This window comes from Periophthalmus magnuspinnatus, chromosome 4 (genome assembly GCF_009829125.3).
Source record: "Periophthalmus magnuspinnatus isolate fPerMag1 chromosome 4, fPerMag1.2.pri, whole genome shotgun sequence".
Classification (NCBI taxonomy): domain Eukaryota; kingdom Metazoa; phylum Chordata; class Actinopteri; order Gobiiformes; family Gobiidae; genus Periophthalmus; species Periophthalmus magnuspinnatus.
In genome coordinates, this window is record NC_047129.1 from 16,818,733 (window position 1) to 16,837,291 (window position 18,559).

At 38.7% G+C, this 18,559-nt stretch overlaps 1 protein-coding gene across 2 annotated transcripts in view; it reads left to right on the forward strand.

Annotated features, from left to right (window-relative positions):
• mylk4b (myosin light chain kinase family, member 4b) overlaps window positions 1-18,559 on the forward strand; it is a 40,347-nt gene that overhangs the window by 3,296 nt on the left and 18,492 nt on the right. The window contains exon 2 of one of the 2 annotated variants that reach the window (XM_055221396.1): window positions 6,157-6,394. In XM_055221396.1, the coding sequence (XP_055077371.1) occupies window positions 6,157-6,394 (238 nt within the window). Of the gene's footprint in view, window positions 1-6,156; window positions 6,395-8,644; window positions 8,984-18,559 lie in introns of those variants that run through there. The other variant, XM_055221397.1, reaches the window with a different exon arrangement.

The following is an 18,559-nucleotide window of genomic DNA, read 5'->3' on the forward strand; positions in this document are numbered from 1 at the left end:
GAAGTACCCTAGGGTAAAGAGTGTCCATATATGAACCACCCCACACGCCCCTCTGTGCTCCCAGGGTTTAGACAGTTTGTCCTGGTCTGCTACTTTAAAAAGGTCTCTAATCTTTCCTGTTGCCATTTCCGTACTGCAGTCGTATATACATAAGCAGGCCTTGGATCAGTTAAAGTGCATATGACAGATTAGACTACTCATTTCACTAAAACATAAGGTAAACATAATATTTCAGATTCGACAACTAAATTTCTAGTTTATAATTTTACTTCCTGGTTGGACACAGGTAGCAGAGGTAATTCCATAGACTGAATAAAGAAGTGGACTAAGTGAGTGTGACATCATTCATAGTGTTCGGCTCCAGTCAAATGAAGCTCATCGAGGCTAGAGCAGTTACAGGGGCCAATTCCATATTTGGAATTCCGACTGCGAGTGAGCAACCAAAGAGCCAATCCGGAGCGATGCTATTGAAGGTAACGCGTCTTCCCGCCCACACAGCTAGTTTAGCAGAGAGCGGGAGCTTAGCAATGCTGCCAACCAAACCTATTGCTAACGCTAGCAGCAGCGACCTCGGGGAAAGAAGGGATTTTTCTGTTATTAATGTTCATATCTTGATTTACAAACACAATAGCGAAATAAAAACACCATGATCATGTAGAGCGGGTTACATTTTAAGACCAAAATGACAAGTCTGACAGCAGCAGTTACAGAGAGAGAGGGGCCACAGTTTTTCAATCAAAAGTGAATTGGAGCCAGAGTCGATGGAGCTGGAAGCACGCTTATGCGCACTTCTTATTTGGAATGTGACTTGTAGCGGGTTAGCTCTGTCCATTTATGTATACAAACCATGGGTAATTTCATAATTGTTACCTAGCGACCGTAATGTTTGCTATGGCCAAAACATGTCTAAATTGTACAATAGTGCAATAAAAATGTTTAACACCTTTATTTTGTTAAATGACATTTTAAACTGCCAGAGGAATTCTTCCTTGTGCGTAAATCGTCCCTGTGTTTTGAATGGAGTTTTATGTGTTGATGACATAGGAAGAGGGATTCTACTTTACAACTCACCACTACTTCCTGTATTTTTATACTTCTTCTCAACTTTTTTCCCCCACACACTGACACTTGACAGATATAAAACTACGATAAATATTTATTACGGATACTATCTCACCAAACCAAGTCATGATCAGAAGAACATGCAAACGTGTCGCATGCATTTTAAACCTTAAGGGAAGAGTGCACTACATGAGATAGACACGGCTTCCACAGACAGAGCGTCTCCTGTAGCCACTTCATGTTATCTCTCTAGAGCAGTGTTCGTGCAGCTCTCCATGGAGTGATGAAAAGCTAGAGCCGTTGTCATAGCGATTAACAATCCAAAACAAAATATTATATGTTTTGAATGGGGAAAAGTACTCAAAATGGCACCTATAAACAGGAAGCTGAAACCCATTTCTAGATTTTCACCGACGCATGCTCCAAATGAGGTGATGATAGGGTCTCACTGGCTGTTACTCTACACCAAAGCAGATAACCACATCCACATCAGATAAAAATACAGAGGGACAGCTATATAAGAGACTTCCATAGACAAACGGTCAAGGTTAACAACCATTAAGAACACGGTCTTGGTCAGAAGCCTGTGTACAAATGACACCAGTTAAAATGTGAAATGTCATGACTCGGCTGGTGGACTTATTCTGGCTTTATTCCTGGTTTTATGGCCCCTCTATAACCATCCTTCAACTTGACAGACACAGCAGTTGCTCCATTCATCCCCAAGTGTCTGCTCAGGAGGTCATGAACAACTATTACTGCTATTCTAATCTGTAATGAACTTGAGTGTGACTGAACTTGACTTTTGTTTTATAAATTACATAATGATTCGTAACATATAGGCTAGGAATTGGGAAAAGAATTGGTAATTTGAGGCTATATTTCATGTTCAAAGAGCTAATAGTTTCATTTGGGCTTTTTCCAAGTTCAAATCCTGCTCTTGACATAAACATCATTGGTAGAGTGGTCAGATCCATTGACCCACAGGTTGGCGGTGCGATTCCAGCTCCCATAGATGAATGCTGTTTCCTTGGGCAAGACACTTAACCCACCTCACCCCCAGTGTCTGTGTACACTAGTGTATAACCATTTACCATTAATTGGGGTGTTTGAGGCAATTTTAGAACTAATCAAACAAACAACAAACTTTTTAATAATTGGCTGATCAAGATTATATTATTACAAAATTTAAGTCAATTTTTCAAGTCCGAATTTTATTTCATGCTCAAATTTTAGAAGTTAGAAGTATATATAGCCTGTGTATGTACAAACTGGCCCATGATTTGTCTCAGATATCATACCTCCCATTAACTTGGCATGTTATCTCTCTCACTGTTGTCTCCATGTCGGTCAGTCTGCACATCCGCACAACTATAAAACAGTAAAACATGTTGTCTGCTTGAGCGACGGTAACCACCCAAACACAAGCGGGCGGTGTTGGGTAGAATAGTGTGCTAAGCCGTTATTGCTCCACTGTTCCAACTAAAGAAATGGCTCCGGCGTGATGTCTCCTTTCTTCTATTTTCACATGTGTTAAATGCTCTGATAAGATGAGTGAGCTGTGCAGTTGAAAGAAGAAAGCTTTGATGGACCCGCCTCTGTGTCTTTGTGTTGCACAGTGGTACGAACAGTGAGAGGAGCACTACAGACAATAGGTTTATATGCAGTGGAATACAATAGCAGAGATTACATGCTGAGTATACACTACCAGTCACAAGTTTTTTCTTTATTTTTACAACTTTCTACACTTTAGATACATACAGAAGACATCAGATATATAAAGTAAGATATATGGAATGATGTAGCAAATAAAAAAGTTAAATAGCTAAATATATTTTTTTTATATTTTATGTTCAAATTCTCAAAGTATCCACCAAGTAGTAAAAATAAAGAAAAAAACTGAATGGAGAGGGTGTGTCCAAACCTTGGTCGAGTACATGTACATTGGCTGAGCTATTTATTTATTTTAATTTTTTTTAAATTTTCAATTTGTATTTTTTATTTTTTTATTTTAATTTTAATTTTAATTTTTTATTTGTATTTGTATTTGTATTTTATTTTATTTTATTATTATTATTATGTATTTTTTTTATTTATTTATTTTTTTTATAGCTTCAAAAAGTTAAACATATTAAATATGAATGTAAAGGAGCAGAGAGAATAGCGATCTTATATTATCTGCTCCCTTTTCCAAACACTTTAACATCGATCATTTCAAAACACATTCCCATTTAAACCTTAAAACATTCCGAGCTAATATTCTCAAACACCCCCCACCCAATAAACAAACAAAGTGCAAAACAAATTCAAAATAAATACATCCCAAGACAACCTGTTTTGTTTTGGAACCTTGTTGTGTACAGATCATTCTCACCTCTGATGGCTCCTCTCATTGCGGCGTTGCGGTGGGCACATTTGGAATTTTAGGGGGATTTGAAAGATGCCGAGCCTTCCTCCTTTTACTTCCAGACCGGCATCGTCTCCAGGGTCATCATGACTCATCTCTGCTTTAACAGCTCTGAGGCCGGGGAGTTCTTCCTATCAGTTACATGAGCGGATTAAGGTACAGAAGACAGATCGAACCCCCCGTCTGTTTTATAGAGGCGGGATTAGAGCAAAGTAAACGTACACATGTGCTCGCCAACAGTAAAACATAACTACATACCATACACAATACCCTTATGTAACTTGTGGTTAACAATGGGAGTCTTATGGCTCAGCTGTTTCCCCAGCAACATGCATAGTAACAGCCATGGCCTCCTAACGGTTTTTCAAACAGGTCTGGTTTTCCATTTCGGGTGATAGTGTGACCCTTGACCTCAGCCCGTAACTCAAAATAAAAGTTCAGTGTATGCGGCTGCGAGACCCCGGGTCAGAGAGGTCAGGGACTACAGGGGAGGACACAGATACATGACTTCTAGAAAATATATGCTTATTTATTCTAACAGGTCATTATTATTATTATTATTATTATTATTATTATTATTATTATTATTATTATTATTATTATTATTATTATTATTATTATTATTATTATTATTATTATTATTATTGTCTTTTTTTTAAACTTTTTTTTTTGTGTTTATTATTTATTTGTTAGGGACCAAGTTGATCTCTACCTGATTTAGCTACTGCTACTTTCCATCTGCAGTCACTGTCACATTCAGTACTAAAACTTGATGTAGTTTGAAAATAAAACTTTTAATTGAAGTATTTGTAATTTTGGAACAAAAGATGGTATAAAAGTTGGTTTCACCTGTCACCTGTCTGCATCGCAATAATGGTTTAAATGTTGGTTTTGCTCTTGTCTTTTGTGTGAAATGGAGGTGAAGAACAAGGAGAGACATTCAGGAAATTGTTAGACCCACTGAAACCTGGACAGAGCATCAATAATTACTTTTTACTACAACCTATCATCCATAGCTTTGTTGTAAGCCATTTATTTAACATTTCTAAATTCATAGGTGTCAGCTTCCTTTTAGGTGACATTTTGGGGACTTTTCATTACTCAGAAGATAGACTATTTAGTTTTAAATAATTAGTTGCTATGGAAACAGTCCTAATTTGTTACCATTTGGAAAACCAACATAATTGCCCAAGTCATTTTTCAAGGTTTCGTGAAAATACAAAAATAAAATGACTTGGCGTTTTGTTTCGTTTTTTTGGCAGTAAGAAACGTTCTGATTGGCCGAGGATGGAGCCAATGACACTTACAGATACAGCAGGGTCCGGAGAGTAGAATGAGTAAAAAAAACTGAGGCCGGCGATATGTAAACCCTCTAATGTAAGGAGCAGTGACAGGTGCATCCCAGGCCACTGTTTCTGCTGCACATTGAAGATGAAACCTAAGCTGTAGAAAGCCCTGGTGCTGAAGAGCCGTTCTGGCTGTGACACTCCGGCTTCATCAGAGGCTCCGGCTGCGTGTTGAAACTACAGACACTCCCTGACCCCTTTAATTATAAAAAAAAACTCAGGACATTTTACACTCCAGACAGAAGTATAAATATCTACTCTGATCTTTCATAACTACCCCAGAGGCTCACAGGTAGAAAGCAGCTGCCCCCAGCACCAGGCGACCGGCTCATCATCACTCGTCTCATTTGGAGCAGTTGCACTCTCCACTGCAAGACTCTGCAAGTGCAAGACTCCTGCTATACTTCTTACGACTTAAAGTGCCTGTATTACACTATTCTCTGATCTATGTTGTAATGTTTCCTCATCACAAACATTCCTAGAATTGTGTTTTGTTTCATTCACACACGTTTAACACACAAACCCTGCATATTTAGGCTGAGTTCTTCTCTCAAACGGCAAACACTCAGTTCGACCTTGTGATGTCAACAGGAAGTGCTCCACTGTGTTTTTAAACTCCATACACCTTTATTGGAATCATTTGGAAGATTTCAGCCCTGGAATTGCCAATCTCTACTGAACCAGAGGTAAAAGGAGCTGTTAACTTGAAAACTACCACTTCATGACATCACAAGGTGGAGATGGAGACAGACTCATAATAAAAAATTAAACATGTCTGAATGAAACAAAACACAACTCCAGGTCTGTTTTTGAGGAGGTAACAACATTATAACATGATTTAAAGTTCACACCAGTCAATTTTGTGTGATACAGGACCTTTAAACATGGTCCCTTAGTCAAACATTTAATTAGACAACTCATTATTGTTATGTATTTAAATCATAAAGTTAACTAAAAGTTAAATAACTTGTTTCCACAGAGATGTTATTGCTTTATCAGGAAAGTAACACAGTATGGCATTATCTCCGTTTAGGCAGACAGGTGATGCCCTCAGGTCCCAGGTCCAATCTGTGGACACAGTAAAACTAATACAGTTTTTAAACACATGTAATTGCTTGATAAGTTTAATGTCATACTGTGAAGCATTTCAGGAAATAAATTACATCTCCATGGAGAAAAAAAGCATGTCTGGTGAATGGCAGAACACTGCATTAGTCTCCTTATAGATATGTGTACCCATAGGAGTACGTTTGCAACATTCATTTGTAGTGTATCTTTTCAAAACTTGTCAATGTTTATGTTAGTGTTAATTTTTAATTTTTATTTTTTTTCTGTCTCCAGGTCAGATAAGACTCTTTGCACTGACAACAGGAAGAATGGCAAACTGTCGTCTGCAGTACCACCTCCCATTCCCATGTCTCCCATCGTGGAGAAGATGGAAGGTCTGAAGGCCATCCGCAACCGTAGCAACAGCCTGCGTCTGGGTCGTCTGGCCTTTTATCGACATCTGGAGAAGGTGGAGACGATGCGCTGTTTTTGGGAGCTGAAACATGTGGAACTGGAAGGCGGCAGCCAGCAGGTAATCACCATGTAATCACAACACTAACAGTATGTGTGTATAGGGTCGGGTAAGAATGTGCCTAAAGAAACACCTGTCACTTTTTTTTCTTAGTGAACTTACGACTGGTTTGATGCAAAATGACCACTAGAGGGAGCCTTACCCTTATCTTTGTTTGAGCATACTAAAATAAATACCAGTGAACTATAGTGTCCACCAGAGGTCAGCATTTTACAGGGGTTGTAATACAAGCTTTGTAATGCATTTTAGGTGGAAGAGCACCTGGCAGACCCACACACAGATCTCATACAGAGAGTATTGTGATTTTAAATACATAAATTTGCCACATAATTCCGAAGAACCACTTAATTTTTCATGTCAACGCAGACACAGTTTTCCTCAAGTTCCTCCGGGGGAGTATGTTTTGGTGCAGGGGTCCCGCTCAGTGACCTCTGTGACCCTAGAATTGCTTCCCAGCTGCTTCTGCTTGTTAGCAACACATCTTTGTACGACAATAATTTGAACTATGTCAAACGAAGAATGTAGAAAAGCTTAAGTTGTTTATCCCCGATCACAATAAACCATAAATCAGAATACAAATAGTTAAAGCAACAAAACAGGGCACAGACAGTTTAACTTTGCAATGGTAATGAAGTAGACAGTGGTGCAACGTGACAAAGTAAAGTGGATATTTTTTATTTTTACTTCACTACATTTGAGAGCAGTATCTGTGCTTTCTAGTCCACTACATTTTTGATCTGAATTGAAAAGTTAAAGTATTTTTTATTGTTGTTTGAGACCCGTTGAAAAGTCTGAGGGTTTATTTTTAACACATTCATCATTTCAGCAAAACGAAAATATACAAATGAAAACAGCTAGAAAAAAACAAAAATAAATTATTGATTCAGTTGTTTCTTTTGTGAGAAATTCAGCACAAATCTGTATCAAAATCACTGTGAAGCTTTATAAGATCTCAAAATCTGCACAAAATATGTTTACTTTTTAAACATGTACTTTAATACTTTTAATTAAGTAGATTTTTTCATGTGATACTTACTTTTTTTTCTTTTTTTTTACTCCAGTGTCTGTACTTTTATTCAAGTAACAAAATTTAGTACATCTTCCACCACTAGAAACAGAAGTGTTTTGTGTAAAAACAGTACGACACACACAGTACACACAATACACACAGTACACAGAGTATACACTCCTTTATAGGATATAATACCTGCTCCAGTCAGACAGGGAGTTGTCTCTCACTCACTCTCAGGCTAAAAGCAGAGAACCCACAGACCTGCGGCTAAACACGATCCAGCACATCAAAATAATACTCATCTGAACATCAGCACTGGACATCAGCACTGGACACTGAAATGAAATGTTAAAAGTTTGTTATGACTAAAATCCAAATGTGAAAAAGTAAAAAAAAAAAATCACTAGGAACTTGTTTTGGTATTATGGTGCAAAAAGTATAGTACAATAGTAACAGGCAGGGCAACAGTAGTTCAGTTTGTTCACTGATCCAAAGGTTGGCGGTTCAAATCCTGTTCTCAACACAAAACTAAAACATCATTAGTTGAACGGTCAGATCCACTCACCCACAGGTTGACTTTGCGATTCCAGCTCCCACAGATGATTACTGTCATTGTGTTCTTGGGCAAGACACTTAACCCGCCTCACCCCCAGTGTCTGTGTACCCTGGTGTATGAATGTGTGTGTGAATGAGTGAGTGATTCTTTGATGTAAATCTTTATGAGTGCTTTGAAGGTGGGAAAAGCGCTATACAAAAATGTATGTAACTATATACCATTTACCAAGAGTATAAGTATAAACTATGATACAATAAAGGCATGCATAAAAACGGCGGTGTTAAATATTGAAAGACTTTGAGTTGAATATAAACACAAAATATAAACATTACATTTAAATTAATAACAGGTTTACATAAATCCATTAAGGAGAGACCCACAAACACCTTTAGCAGTTCCAATGACAGGTGTTTGTTCATCTCCCTCTCTGAGAAATCCTGTCATTATGAGCCCCTCTGCTCTGGCTGCAGTCTGTGGTATGGCCCGGGTGCCTCTTACAGATATAGTCAGGAGTATATGGTCAAAGTGCTGTGCTCAAAGTTAAAGGATACCAACGTCTCTCTCACATACCACCAGCCACAAGCCTCTGATTCTGCGTAGAGCACCCACAGTATGAACCCTACACCACCTGTCCCCCTCTCGTCTCGGAGACAGCCTGTCCTCTCCTTTTAGGTCCCCGGTCCAGTGGCAGGAGGAAGTCAGGTGGAGCTGAATGGTGGGTGGGCACGTCTCACTGTTTGTAGTGGGCTGAGCGAGCTTGGAGCAGGAGGCCAGCTGGAGGCACGTTGTCCCGGCTCATGTCAACAAGTGTTTTGACACCACCCAAGACTGTCCCGAGATTAAACTAAAGCTACAGAGGACAACACGCTACCACAGGAAGCTTTCCATTATGGAGACCTTCCTTCGGGATAAAGACGTTTGGATTTTAGGCAGCGTGTGTTTAGTGGCGACTTTTCTATGGCGGCGGATTTGGAAAGTATTTTCTGTGAAGAGGAGAAGGAGGTCATCCACTGACACTGAGGTACTCAAATAGTGACCAATGGGGCTGCAGCGTTGCATGGAGTTTGGGGCTGGAAGAACGCTCTCATGTGAAAGTACAGTTAAATAAAGCTTGTGCATGGACTGGCACTGGGCCTGGCATTAGGGCTGGCATTAGGACTGGCATTAGGCCCTGAACAAGGCGCTACTACTGTGGTTGTGGAGATATCGTAGATCTACACTCTGTCACGTTTCTCTGAGGGCAGCTTCCAACAGTCTGAGTTGCTAAGTTGTGTATATGCAAGACAGTAATGCTATGCAATCATTCTTTCATTCAGGTTTTTAGATTTAAACATTACTTGTACCGCAGAATGCATGCATATATGCTCTCTCAATATACAGCCGTTATTGCATACATTATAAATTATTTAACTGAGCATTACTGTGTTACTTGAATGGAAGTGCAATGAATACTGTCAGTTTTATTCAAGTGGAGACCCTTTTGTCAGTATGGCCAGAATGTGTGAAAAGAAAAGATAATATCCTCCAACAGGCGTCTTGTATCTGTCATAGCAGTGACATCTAAATTGTGCAGCCTATGCACTTAACACTGTCTGCCACATACATCTGACACATGCTAATAAAGCTCCTCATATGTGCCTATTACACAGCAGGCTCCTCTCATAAAGGATATAGCAGTGCTAAGTTAAAGCCGTTAAACCCTGCAGTCTACACTATATCTTTTATTAGTGTAATCTCAAATCCTCCAGCTACAACTTTACTGGACTGTAACTACGTTCTGAATCTATTTCATTTCAGGATCAAATGCGGAGAAGAAATAAAAACATCAAACTGATTTGCACATCATTCATGACATGAAATCGCTCCTGGAGCCGTTTAATGATTAATTAATAATTACATACATAAATGAAGTGTGAGAGTGTGTTCCACGTGTTACAGAGCTTTGACTTAACTCTAAACTGTTAGCAGGTGCTAATGTGTGTTAGCATAGTTAATGAGAAGGCCTTCTGCTCCAGATTCTCACACTCACATTGGCCCAATCCCAATCAAGGAAGCACATCAATCGCTTCAACAATAGCAAAACACTGCACTGTACTGTACTCTAATTGCACATTTGAATTCATAGAAGCATAAGTAACATAAAAATCATCATTCTGACCTCACAGTGGGCACCAGAGCATGTGTGCCAACCAGAGACTGTATATAGAAGTGGACTAAGTGAGTGTGACGTCACCTGCAGCGTTTGGCTCCAGTCAAATGAAGCTCATCGAGGCTAGAGCAGTTATAGGAGCGAATATGGAGCTGAGTTCTGACCGCAGGTATCATAGCAACCAAAGAGCCAATCCGGAGCCAGGGTGCAAGCAAGCAACACAGTTAATCAAACCTGTTGCTCGACCTTGGGAAAAGAAGGCCGTGTCCCAATTCGCCAAACTGGCCTTAGAATCACCATTTGAAGTGTGCATCGAAGGGCAGTTACGTAATTTCTGGCGCGACAAGGGCTGTCCCATTTTGACGCACCCTACTGAATGCGCCCGACAAACCTGCCCTTCCCTTTCCACCATTTCCATGGAGATCGGACGTAACCGAAGCGTGCATCCATGCACACTTCACGCACTTCTATATCCCATCATGCACCATGGCTATGCAAAAAAGAGAAGAAAATTGAGTTCGTTGCGCAATACACGTTCAAATGTTCGTACTGGTTTACCTCATCTACAACAGAGCGACATGAAACTGTTAAATCTGAATAAAGATCTGTACAGTGTGTTTGATGATTAAAAAGGAGTTACATGGAATAAAGGAATGTGCAGTTATTGCTAGACAATAAGAAGACATTACTATCATTAAAAATTATTACTGCAATAAGAATAATGTAAGCATGCTCGTTTCTATTGTAAGCGTCAAAGACCAAGAGACTGAAACGTAAAGTCAGAAGGGTTTAATGAGTTGCACACAGGTAATGTGAACAATGAACGGACTCTGAGGAAAGGACAGAAGAGAGTCCTGAGACGTGCACAAAATCTTCATGAGTTCCGTACATTCCATACGTCTGCGCCCCTCGTGGGCACGTGTCATTTACTTTCGTGTTAGTAAATCAAGACACTAGCTTGATGTAGCGCTGCATTGCTACAAAATACCTTATAATAATCAAATGAAAAGAACTGGCACGGCATAGAAGGGAAACAGTGCCCTCTACTAAAGTGGTGTAGCCACTGGCCAAAATACTGAACCATTAAACTGCAATATCCCACTATATGTACAACTAATCAGTGTTCTCTGGTTTATAGACTATGAATGTAAAAATGATATTGTTGCCTCTGTCTCTGTTATTACGTTTTCACAAGGTATATTTTGTTTAAGTTATGAAGTAGCTACAATTGAGTAAAAAAATCACATCGAATGTTATATTTGCCTATTGATATTCAATCTAAACAGAAAGAAACAGCTGTGACGACGACATCTTGACTTTTCTTCTATTAAATAATAAATCATTAAAAATAACGTACGTAATGTACGTATCGTATGCTCAAAGACAGCAGTGGAAGTGCGGTCCGTGGTGTGGGCCTGTCCCACTTCAGCAAGATGGCGGCTACACTGAGGAGGGCAGATTCTCGACCGGAACCTTCAAACTACACTTTGAAGAGTACTTCGAAGGGACCCTTCAAAGGGTGCATTTGGCAAATTGGGACACGGCCGAAGGCTCCTGATTTGTCTGTTATTATTGTCCTTATCTTGATTTCCGGATGAAATAAAAACACTAGGATCACGTAGAGCGGGTTAATACGAACATTTTAAGACCAAAATGACGAGTTTGACAGCAGAAGTTACAGAGAGAGGGGTGACAATTTCTCAATGTAAATTGAACTAGAGCCAGAGTCGATGGAGCCGGAAGCACGCCCATGCTCACCTCCTATTTGGAACACAGCAGCTAGCACATTAGCTACTCTATCTGTAGATATACTGTGTTTTATAAATTTTTTAATTAGGGTATTTTTCTATTGATGAAACAGGTCTCAGGACTAGTCTTTTGCTCCTTTAAGGTCTCCTTTTGTTTCAACATAGTGCAGTACTGAAGTAAATATAGACAATAAACAATTATATTGAAACCAAGTCGTAAAGCAGAATAGGGTTTATATAGTGTCTATAATGAGTCATAAAAGTTCATAATGCCACCCTCTACAGCTCAAACCTCGTCATAGTACAGAAAATACCCCAAATTTTCCCACTAGTACAAAGAAACCCCCACTCTAAAAAACTATTGTTCCATGTGCCATGTATTGAACGATAAGCCTGTATAGTATTTACTGTGACAGGCCTATGTGTTATGTGTGTATTTTCCTCTTATGAGCACTTCTGTCTCTTAGTTGAACATGTTGAATAATGTCTTACTCTTTCTGATGCTCTGTGGTCAATATTGTGCCAGGATTGTTCCAGCTCTATTGCTCCCTCATGTTTGATATTGGTGAGCCATGCCCTCTCAGGCTTGCGGTGTGGATCCCTGTGTGGTATGGGGGCTCCATGGGAATGTGCTGTTTTTGCCTGGACTCTTCTGGGCTCTTCACCGGTGTCTCTTTACAGGCGTTTGCATAACTCATTACCAGACCAGTGCTGAAAAGTGGTAGTAAACCTTGGACAGGAGAAGCACAAACAAAACAAATTGGCGCCCAGCCTGCAATGATTCTGCAGTTCTGAAACATGTCTGCAGCAAGACTTTGATAAACAGTTCAAATGTTCTTATGAAGCTGTGTTTTGTGTGTTGCTCCTTATATGCCTGAGTAAGCGTGTTGAGGAGACAGGAGTGCAGATAGAAGTGGGCGGTTGGCATGGTGGTCCCTGGACACAGCATCACTCTGACCAATGTAGCTGAGGCATAGACTGTATAAAGAAGTGGACTAAGTGAATCGCTAATCGAGGCTAGCAGTTATAGGTGCCATTTTGGATCTGAGTTCCTTATTTGGAATTCTGGTCATGAGTATCATAGTAACCAAAGAGCCAATCCGGAGCGAGGCTGTTGAAGGTAACACCCCGTCTTGCCCACACAGCTGGTTTAAAAGGGAGTGGGCGCTTAGCAACGCTGTCAATCAAACCTATTGCTAACACTGGCGGGAGCGACCTTTGGGAAAAAGGGCTCCTAATTTGTTTGATATTAATGTTCATATCTTAATTTATGGACACAATTGTGAAATAAAAACACCAGGATCATGTAAAGTGGGTTAATACGAACATTTTAAAACCAAAATGATGAGCCTGACAGCAGCAGTTACAGAGAGAGGGTTTTTCAGTGTAAAGTGAAGTGGAGTCAATGGAGCCGGAAGCGCACACATAATCACTTCCTATTTGGAATGTGGTGGCTAGCAGGTTAGCTATGTCCATTTATATATACAGTCTATGGTTGGGATCGACGTAGCAGAGGCATAGACTGAGCTGAGGGGAAGAGGACTGACTTTGGTGTTTTTGTTCTTCTTATGTGCTTCTATTGTCTTCATCAGTTCAGGACCTGCACAATGCACAGGGACAACATAAACTAGTTGAAATGAAAATGTGTGGTCTATGTACTTGCTTGGTGGCATTCTCCCTCCAGTTTGGCCCTAATGCTGATGTGGTAGATCTAGGTCACACTTTGGGATACCCTGGTGGACCTGGAACTTGGGTTCTGGGGATGCAGACCTATTCTGCAAAAATGCCTTTTGAGAACATTTAACCATGTTATAGTTGTTAACAAATCACCATTTACTCACCTGAAATATTTGTATTTGGAGTGATTCATGCATGCACTTATTTTCAAGACACCATATTGTCGATTAACTTTTATTTTGTTATTTAGTGATACACATGGGATTTCACAGCGTTGCGTAGTCATTTTGGTACAAATGAAAAAAAAAAATCTGCTACTTGTTATTGTGATGTGCCACTATCCATAGTAAGTGCTGGCTCTTTGTTGTGATGATGTTTACGGCGACGTCAGGTCTCACTGGGTACCACATTTTTTTAAGTCATCAATGAATAATGCATCTTTTGCTATGGATCAGACCTGGATGACTGAGGGATTACACAGACAATAAATAATGCTATTCTTTAAAATGTGCAAATTATAACATGATGTTCCATAGATGTCCTAGATTATAACTCTGGAGCAGACACAAGCACAATATGTCTTCTTTAAAAGTAATATGTTATATAGGCGCATAAAGCTTGTGATACTGATGTTAGACACTTGACAAATTTTCTCCATAAAATATCTCAGTGCTGTTGACGTGAAATTTTCACCAGATAAAAGCATCACCCCACAAACTCGTCTCAGACAAACATCAGTCAAAGTCAATCCACAGATGTCCTCAAACTGTTTTATATGCAGTGATGTGAAATGATACAGGGACAACAGTAAAGGACACATAAGGAGTGGGAGGTGCAGGAGAAAGGCATGAAACACCAAGCTAATTCCCTGTGAAGTGCTGCATAGGTTAGAAAAGGATCAGGAATGTTCCAGAGAGCACTGTCCTAATCCAGAAGTGGAAGACGAACCACTTTAACGTAGACATAATCATGATCAGGTTTCTGACAGAGGACAGGGAAGACTCAGAGGAGGAGTTTGGGAGCCTTGCATCACCTGTGGGATTCTTTAGAAAGACCTGGAGCTCAAACATGAGACCAAATCTGAAATCTGGTTATATTTGGAGGTTATGACAAACACTACCAGTCAAAAGTTTGGACACACCATCTCATTCCGTGTTCTTTTCTATATTTTTACTACTTTCTACATTTTATATACACACAGAAGACGTCAAATATATGAAGCAAGATACATGGAATTATGTAGCAAAGAAAAAAAAGTAAAATAACTCTACTAAATATTTTTCGACAAAGCAAAGTGTGGATACTTTGAGGATTTGAAAATAAAACATAAACAAAAAAAGGTCTTTGCTATTTAAAGTTAGGGCTGAACATTGAGACAAAAATGTTTCCCTCATATTAACAAATCACACTTTCTATTTTATTTTGGTCTGTTAAAATGAAATAAAATTGCTGTTTGCAATTTCAAAATTAATTTCCTGATCATATATTGATTAAAAATGTCTTATTTTTGAACTCTACTCTAGACCATTGCGTTTGCTAACAGAGCCCTTGGCTGTGGACCTTTTAATGATAAAAACCCAAGCTGATGTTTAGTGATTAGAGACGACTGAACTTTGGTCCTAATTCAATCTAACTACACAGCTGAAGTCAACATATCTTCTTTATATTGAAAAAAAAACAACCTTATTGATCTCAGAGTGAATCCATGTTATGCAAAATGTTTACATGTGCATTTAAGCAGCAGTAATTCAAAGCCTGTTGTAACTTGTGTTTAAGCAACAGCAGAAGAAGTGAACTATAGAGTTACATGCAGTACTCTGACAAACATCACTGACCACTGCATCTATGGGGCAATTGTTCCCTCTAGTGGTCACAGCACAGAACAACAATTAATCACAAGGAAGTACAAGTTCACTGACCTATACTGTTCCATAGGGTGAACACATCAAATTGCAGTAAAAGTGGGACAAATCAACATGTTACAGCTTTTTAAAAATCAATTACTACATTTGTAGATAAAAAGAAAACAGAAAAATAATAAAAGCATAAAAAATGAGGCATACGTTGAAAATAAACATAACAACACTTCCCTATTTAGACATTAGCCACATATAAACAAAAGACAAAAGCTGTAGCACTGTTATGAATTCTTTATTTTTGATCCCAAGCAATATGGGGGTACACAAGAAGTCGCCCTACGGTTGTTAGTATATATATTTTTTTTAATTACATATTACTTATAGTTTAATAGAAGTGACACATTCTGTAAACTGGGAATGAAAGTCTTAATGGTCCTGCAGGACAACCAAAAAAAGAACAGGGGGTCTTCATATATATATATACACCCAGCATTTGTTAAAAAATAATAATAATAATAATTAATTTGACAAGTTGGAATGATAGTATTACATGACATGTCATTTTGTTGGGACTGATGTTTGATTTTGAAGTTACGTCTTTATGTAATTTTTGCATAGTGACCAAAACACAAATTCATGGGTTTCAGCTTCCTGTTTATAGTCGCCATGTTGAGTACTCCACCATTCAAAAGATATAATATTTAGCTTTGATTTGTTAATTACTTTGACAACAGCGCTAACTCTTCACCTCTCTGAAACCCACGGACGCCTCTCTGGTGTTTTAAATGGCATTGGTTCATAGAGATACTACATGTGAGTGTTTGGGGCTCTGGGATTAGCTGTGATTCTATAGGGTCAAAGGTCAGCGCTGATGCGGAATCTTCTTTCAAACACCAGCACGATACCCAGTTGTCTTCACATTACATAACACTGACAGCAAACTCATAAGAAGTGAGATGGAGTTGGTCTATTTTGGATGCACATACCAGTCAAAAGTTTGGACACACCATCTCTTACTGTTTTGTTTTTAATACTTTTTACATTCTATACACGCAGAAGACATGAAATACTGTATATGAAGTAAGATATATGGAATTATGTAGCAAAGAAATAAAGGTACATACAGTAAATCCATATATCTTACTTCATGTATGTCTGCTGTTTGTGTATAAAATGTAGAAAGTAATAAAAAAAAAATAGAAAAAAAAAACATTGAATAAGATGGGGAGTCCAAACGTTGACTGGTAATGTACATGTATACCTTATGTAACATATTTACAAGCAGGACACACAGCCTAAATAAAACAAGGGCAGTGTCTCCATTAAAGGCCTGTTTAGTGCTGGAGGTCAGGGTGGAGCACAGAGACTTATCATGGAGGCTGAGCTGTGAAAGAACAGTGTGTCACCAGACTGAGGTGACAGAACGGCTCTGATAAAGAAGCAGCAGCCGGAGACAAATGCGTTACCCTCGACTACAGCCAGGTTCACTTTAAAGGAGCGCTATGTAACTTTTCTAGGGGAGGGTCTCGTCTCTAGATGTTATTGCGCTGTCTTGGATGATGAGAGAATGGCTCTGATAAAGAAGACAGAGACAAATGTGTTGCCTTTAACAAATAAAGTTTAAAAAAAAAAAGTCTTACCTTCTTCTATTGTCAGGTTAACTTTAAAGGAGTGCTATGTAACTTTTCGAGGGAAGGGTCTCATCTCCATGGAAATGTTATTACGTTGCCTTGGACAACAAACAAAACGTGTTAACATTAAAGTGCATATGACTCACTTTACTAAAACACAGTTAAGTTCATTATTTTAAAGATTTTGAAAAAAAAAAAAAAAAAAAAAAAAAAAAAAGCATTTGCATAACTATTACCAACCATGTTATACAGCAGTCTAAAAGTCCTCCAATGTACATGGAAATTATGATTAGACAAATACAAATATAAATAATATAAATATAAATAAATATAAGAAATATAAGAAACACCAACACCATAATTTAAAACTATCACTTATATTTGCTACAGGTATTACACCAAAAATTTAAGTTAAAATTAGAGACTCATGGAAACCCGCCATACGCACTTTAAAGGAGCACTATATACATGCTCATCCTGTTTGTCTCCAGGAGATGTTATTGCTTTGGAATGTTTCACAGTATAGCATTAAACTTTTCTATTACCACAGAGAAAATCACGGTCATAATATGTTTTTCAAGGGATTTTTCCAGCAATAAAAACATCTGTAATTGAATTCATGAATTGAAATGATAAATTCTACATTACATCAAAACAGGGACTTACCCAAGACTAAACCCGAAACTAAACTTGGGCTTTACTATCTCTAAAATATAAAGTAATGCTATGTCACTGAATGAGTATTTATATTAGAAGTTATTTGCAGGTGTTAACTCAAAGCTAAAATAAATATTTTGGTGTCTAAACTCTATTCCTGTTAAATTTCATTCAAGCCAATGTTATTTAAATATAAAGTGCCCCCTTTCACCCTTGTTTAAAGGCTCAGACTACAGTGCTGTTTTATTTGTCTGCGTAGCCTTTATATTTTTAGCATTGCCATAGCTATCCTTGCAGTCAGTGTGATACCTCCAGCTTGTTCTATTGTACGCACAGACCCAGGGAATGCACTATTTTTGGGCTTTGTGTGGCAGAGGCATGGGGGTAGTCACCAGGCTGGTATGGTGTCTCCTTCATAGGGATGCCATTTCGGGGGAAGCCCTGGTTGGATCCGGGGCCCTCGCTCTGTCACTGACCAGAATCTGCTGCAGGGAGAGGCTTGGATGCCGGCAGTAAATTTATACACCGTTAAACTTTATTACTGCTATCAAATGGAGTAAGTGAGAATTCAAAGCTTTCAGCATATTGTAAAAATGCTCTTACAAGTACAGTTGAAAGGCCAGTCTTTAATATTCATTTGCTCAAATATATGTAAAAAAAAAACCAAACAAACATGTAAGTGGGCTCACCTCTCCAAAGAGCTGACCAGCATTTTCGCTTGGTGGAGTTTAATGATATACTGTGGAACATTCCAGTAAAGCAATTTTATCTCCATAAACACAAGCTGGTGGTATATCAGAAAAGTTACACAGTGCAGCTTTAAAATAAGTATAAAAAGCAAGCAAACATGTAAGCAGGCTCACCTCTTCACCTGGT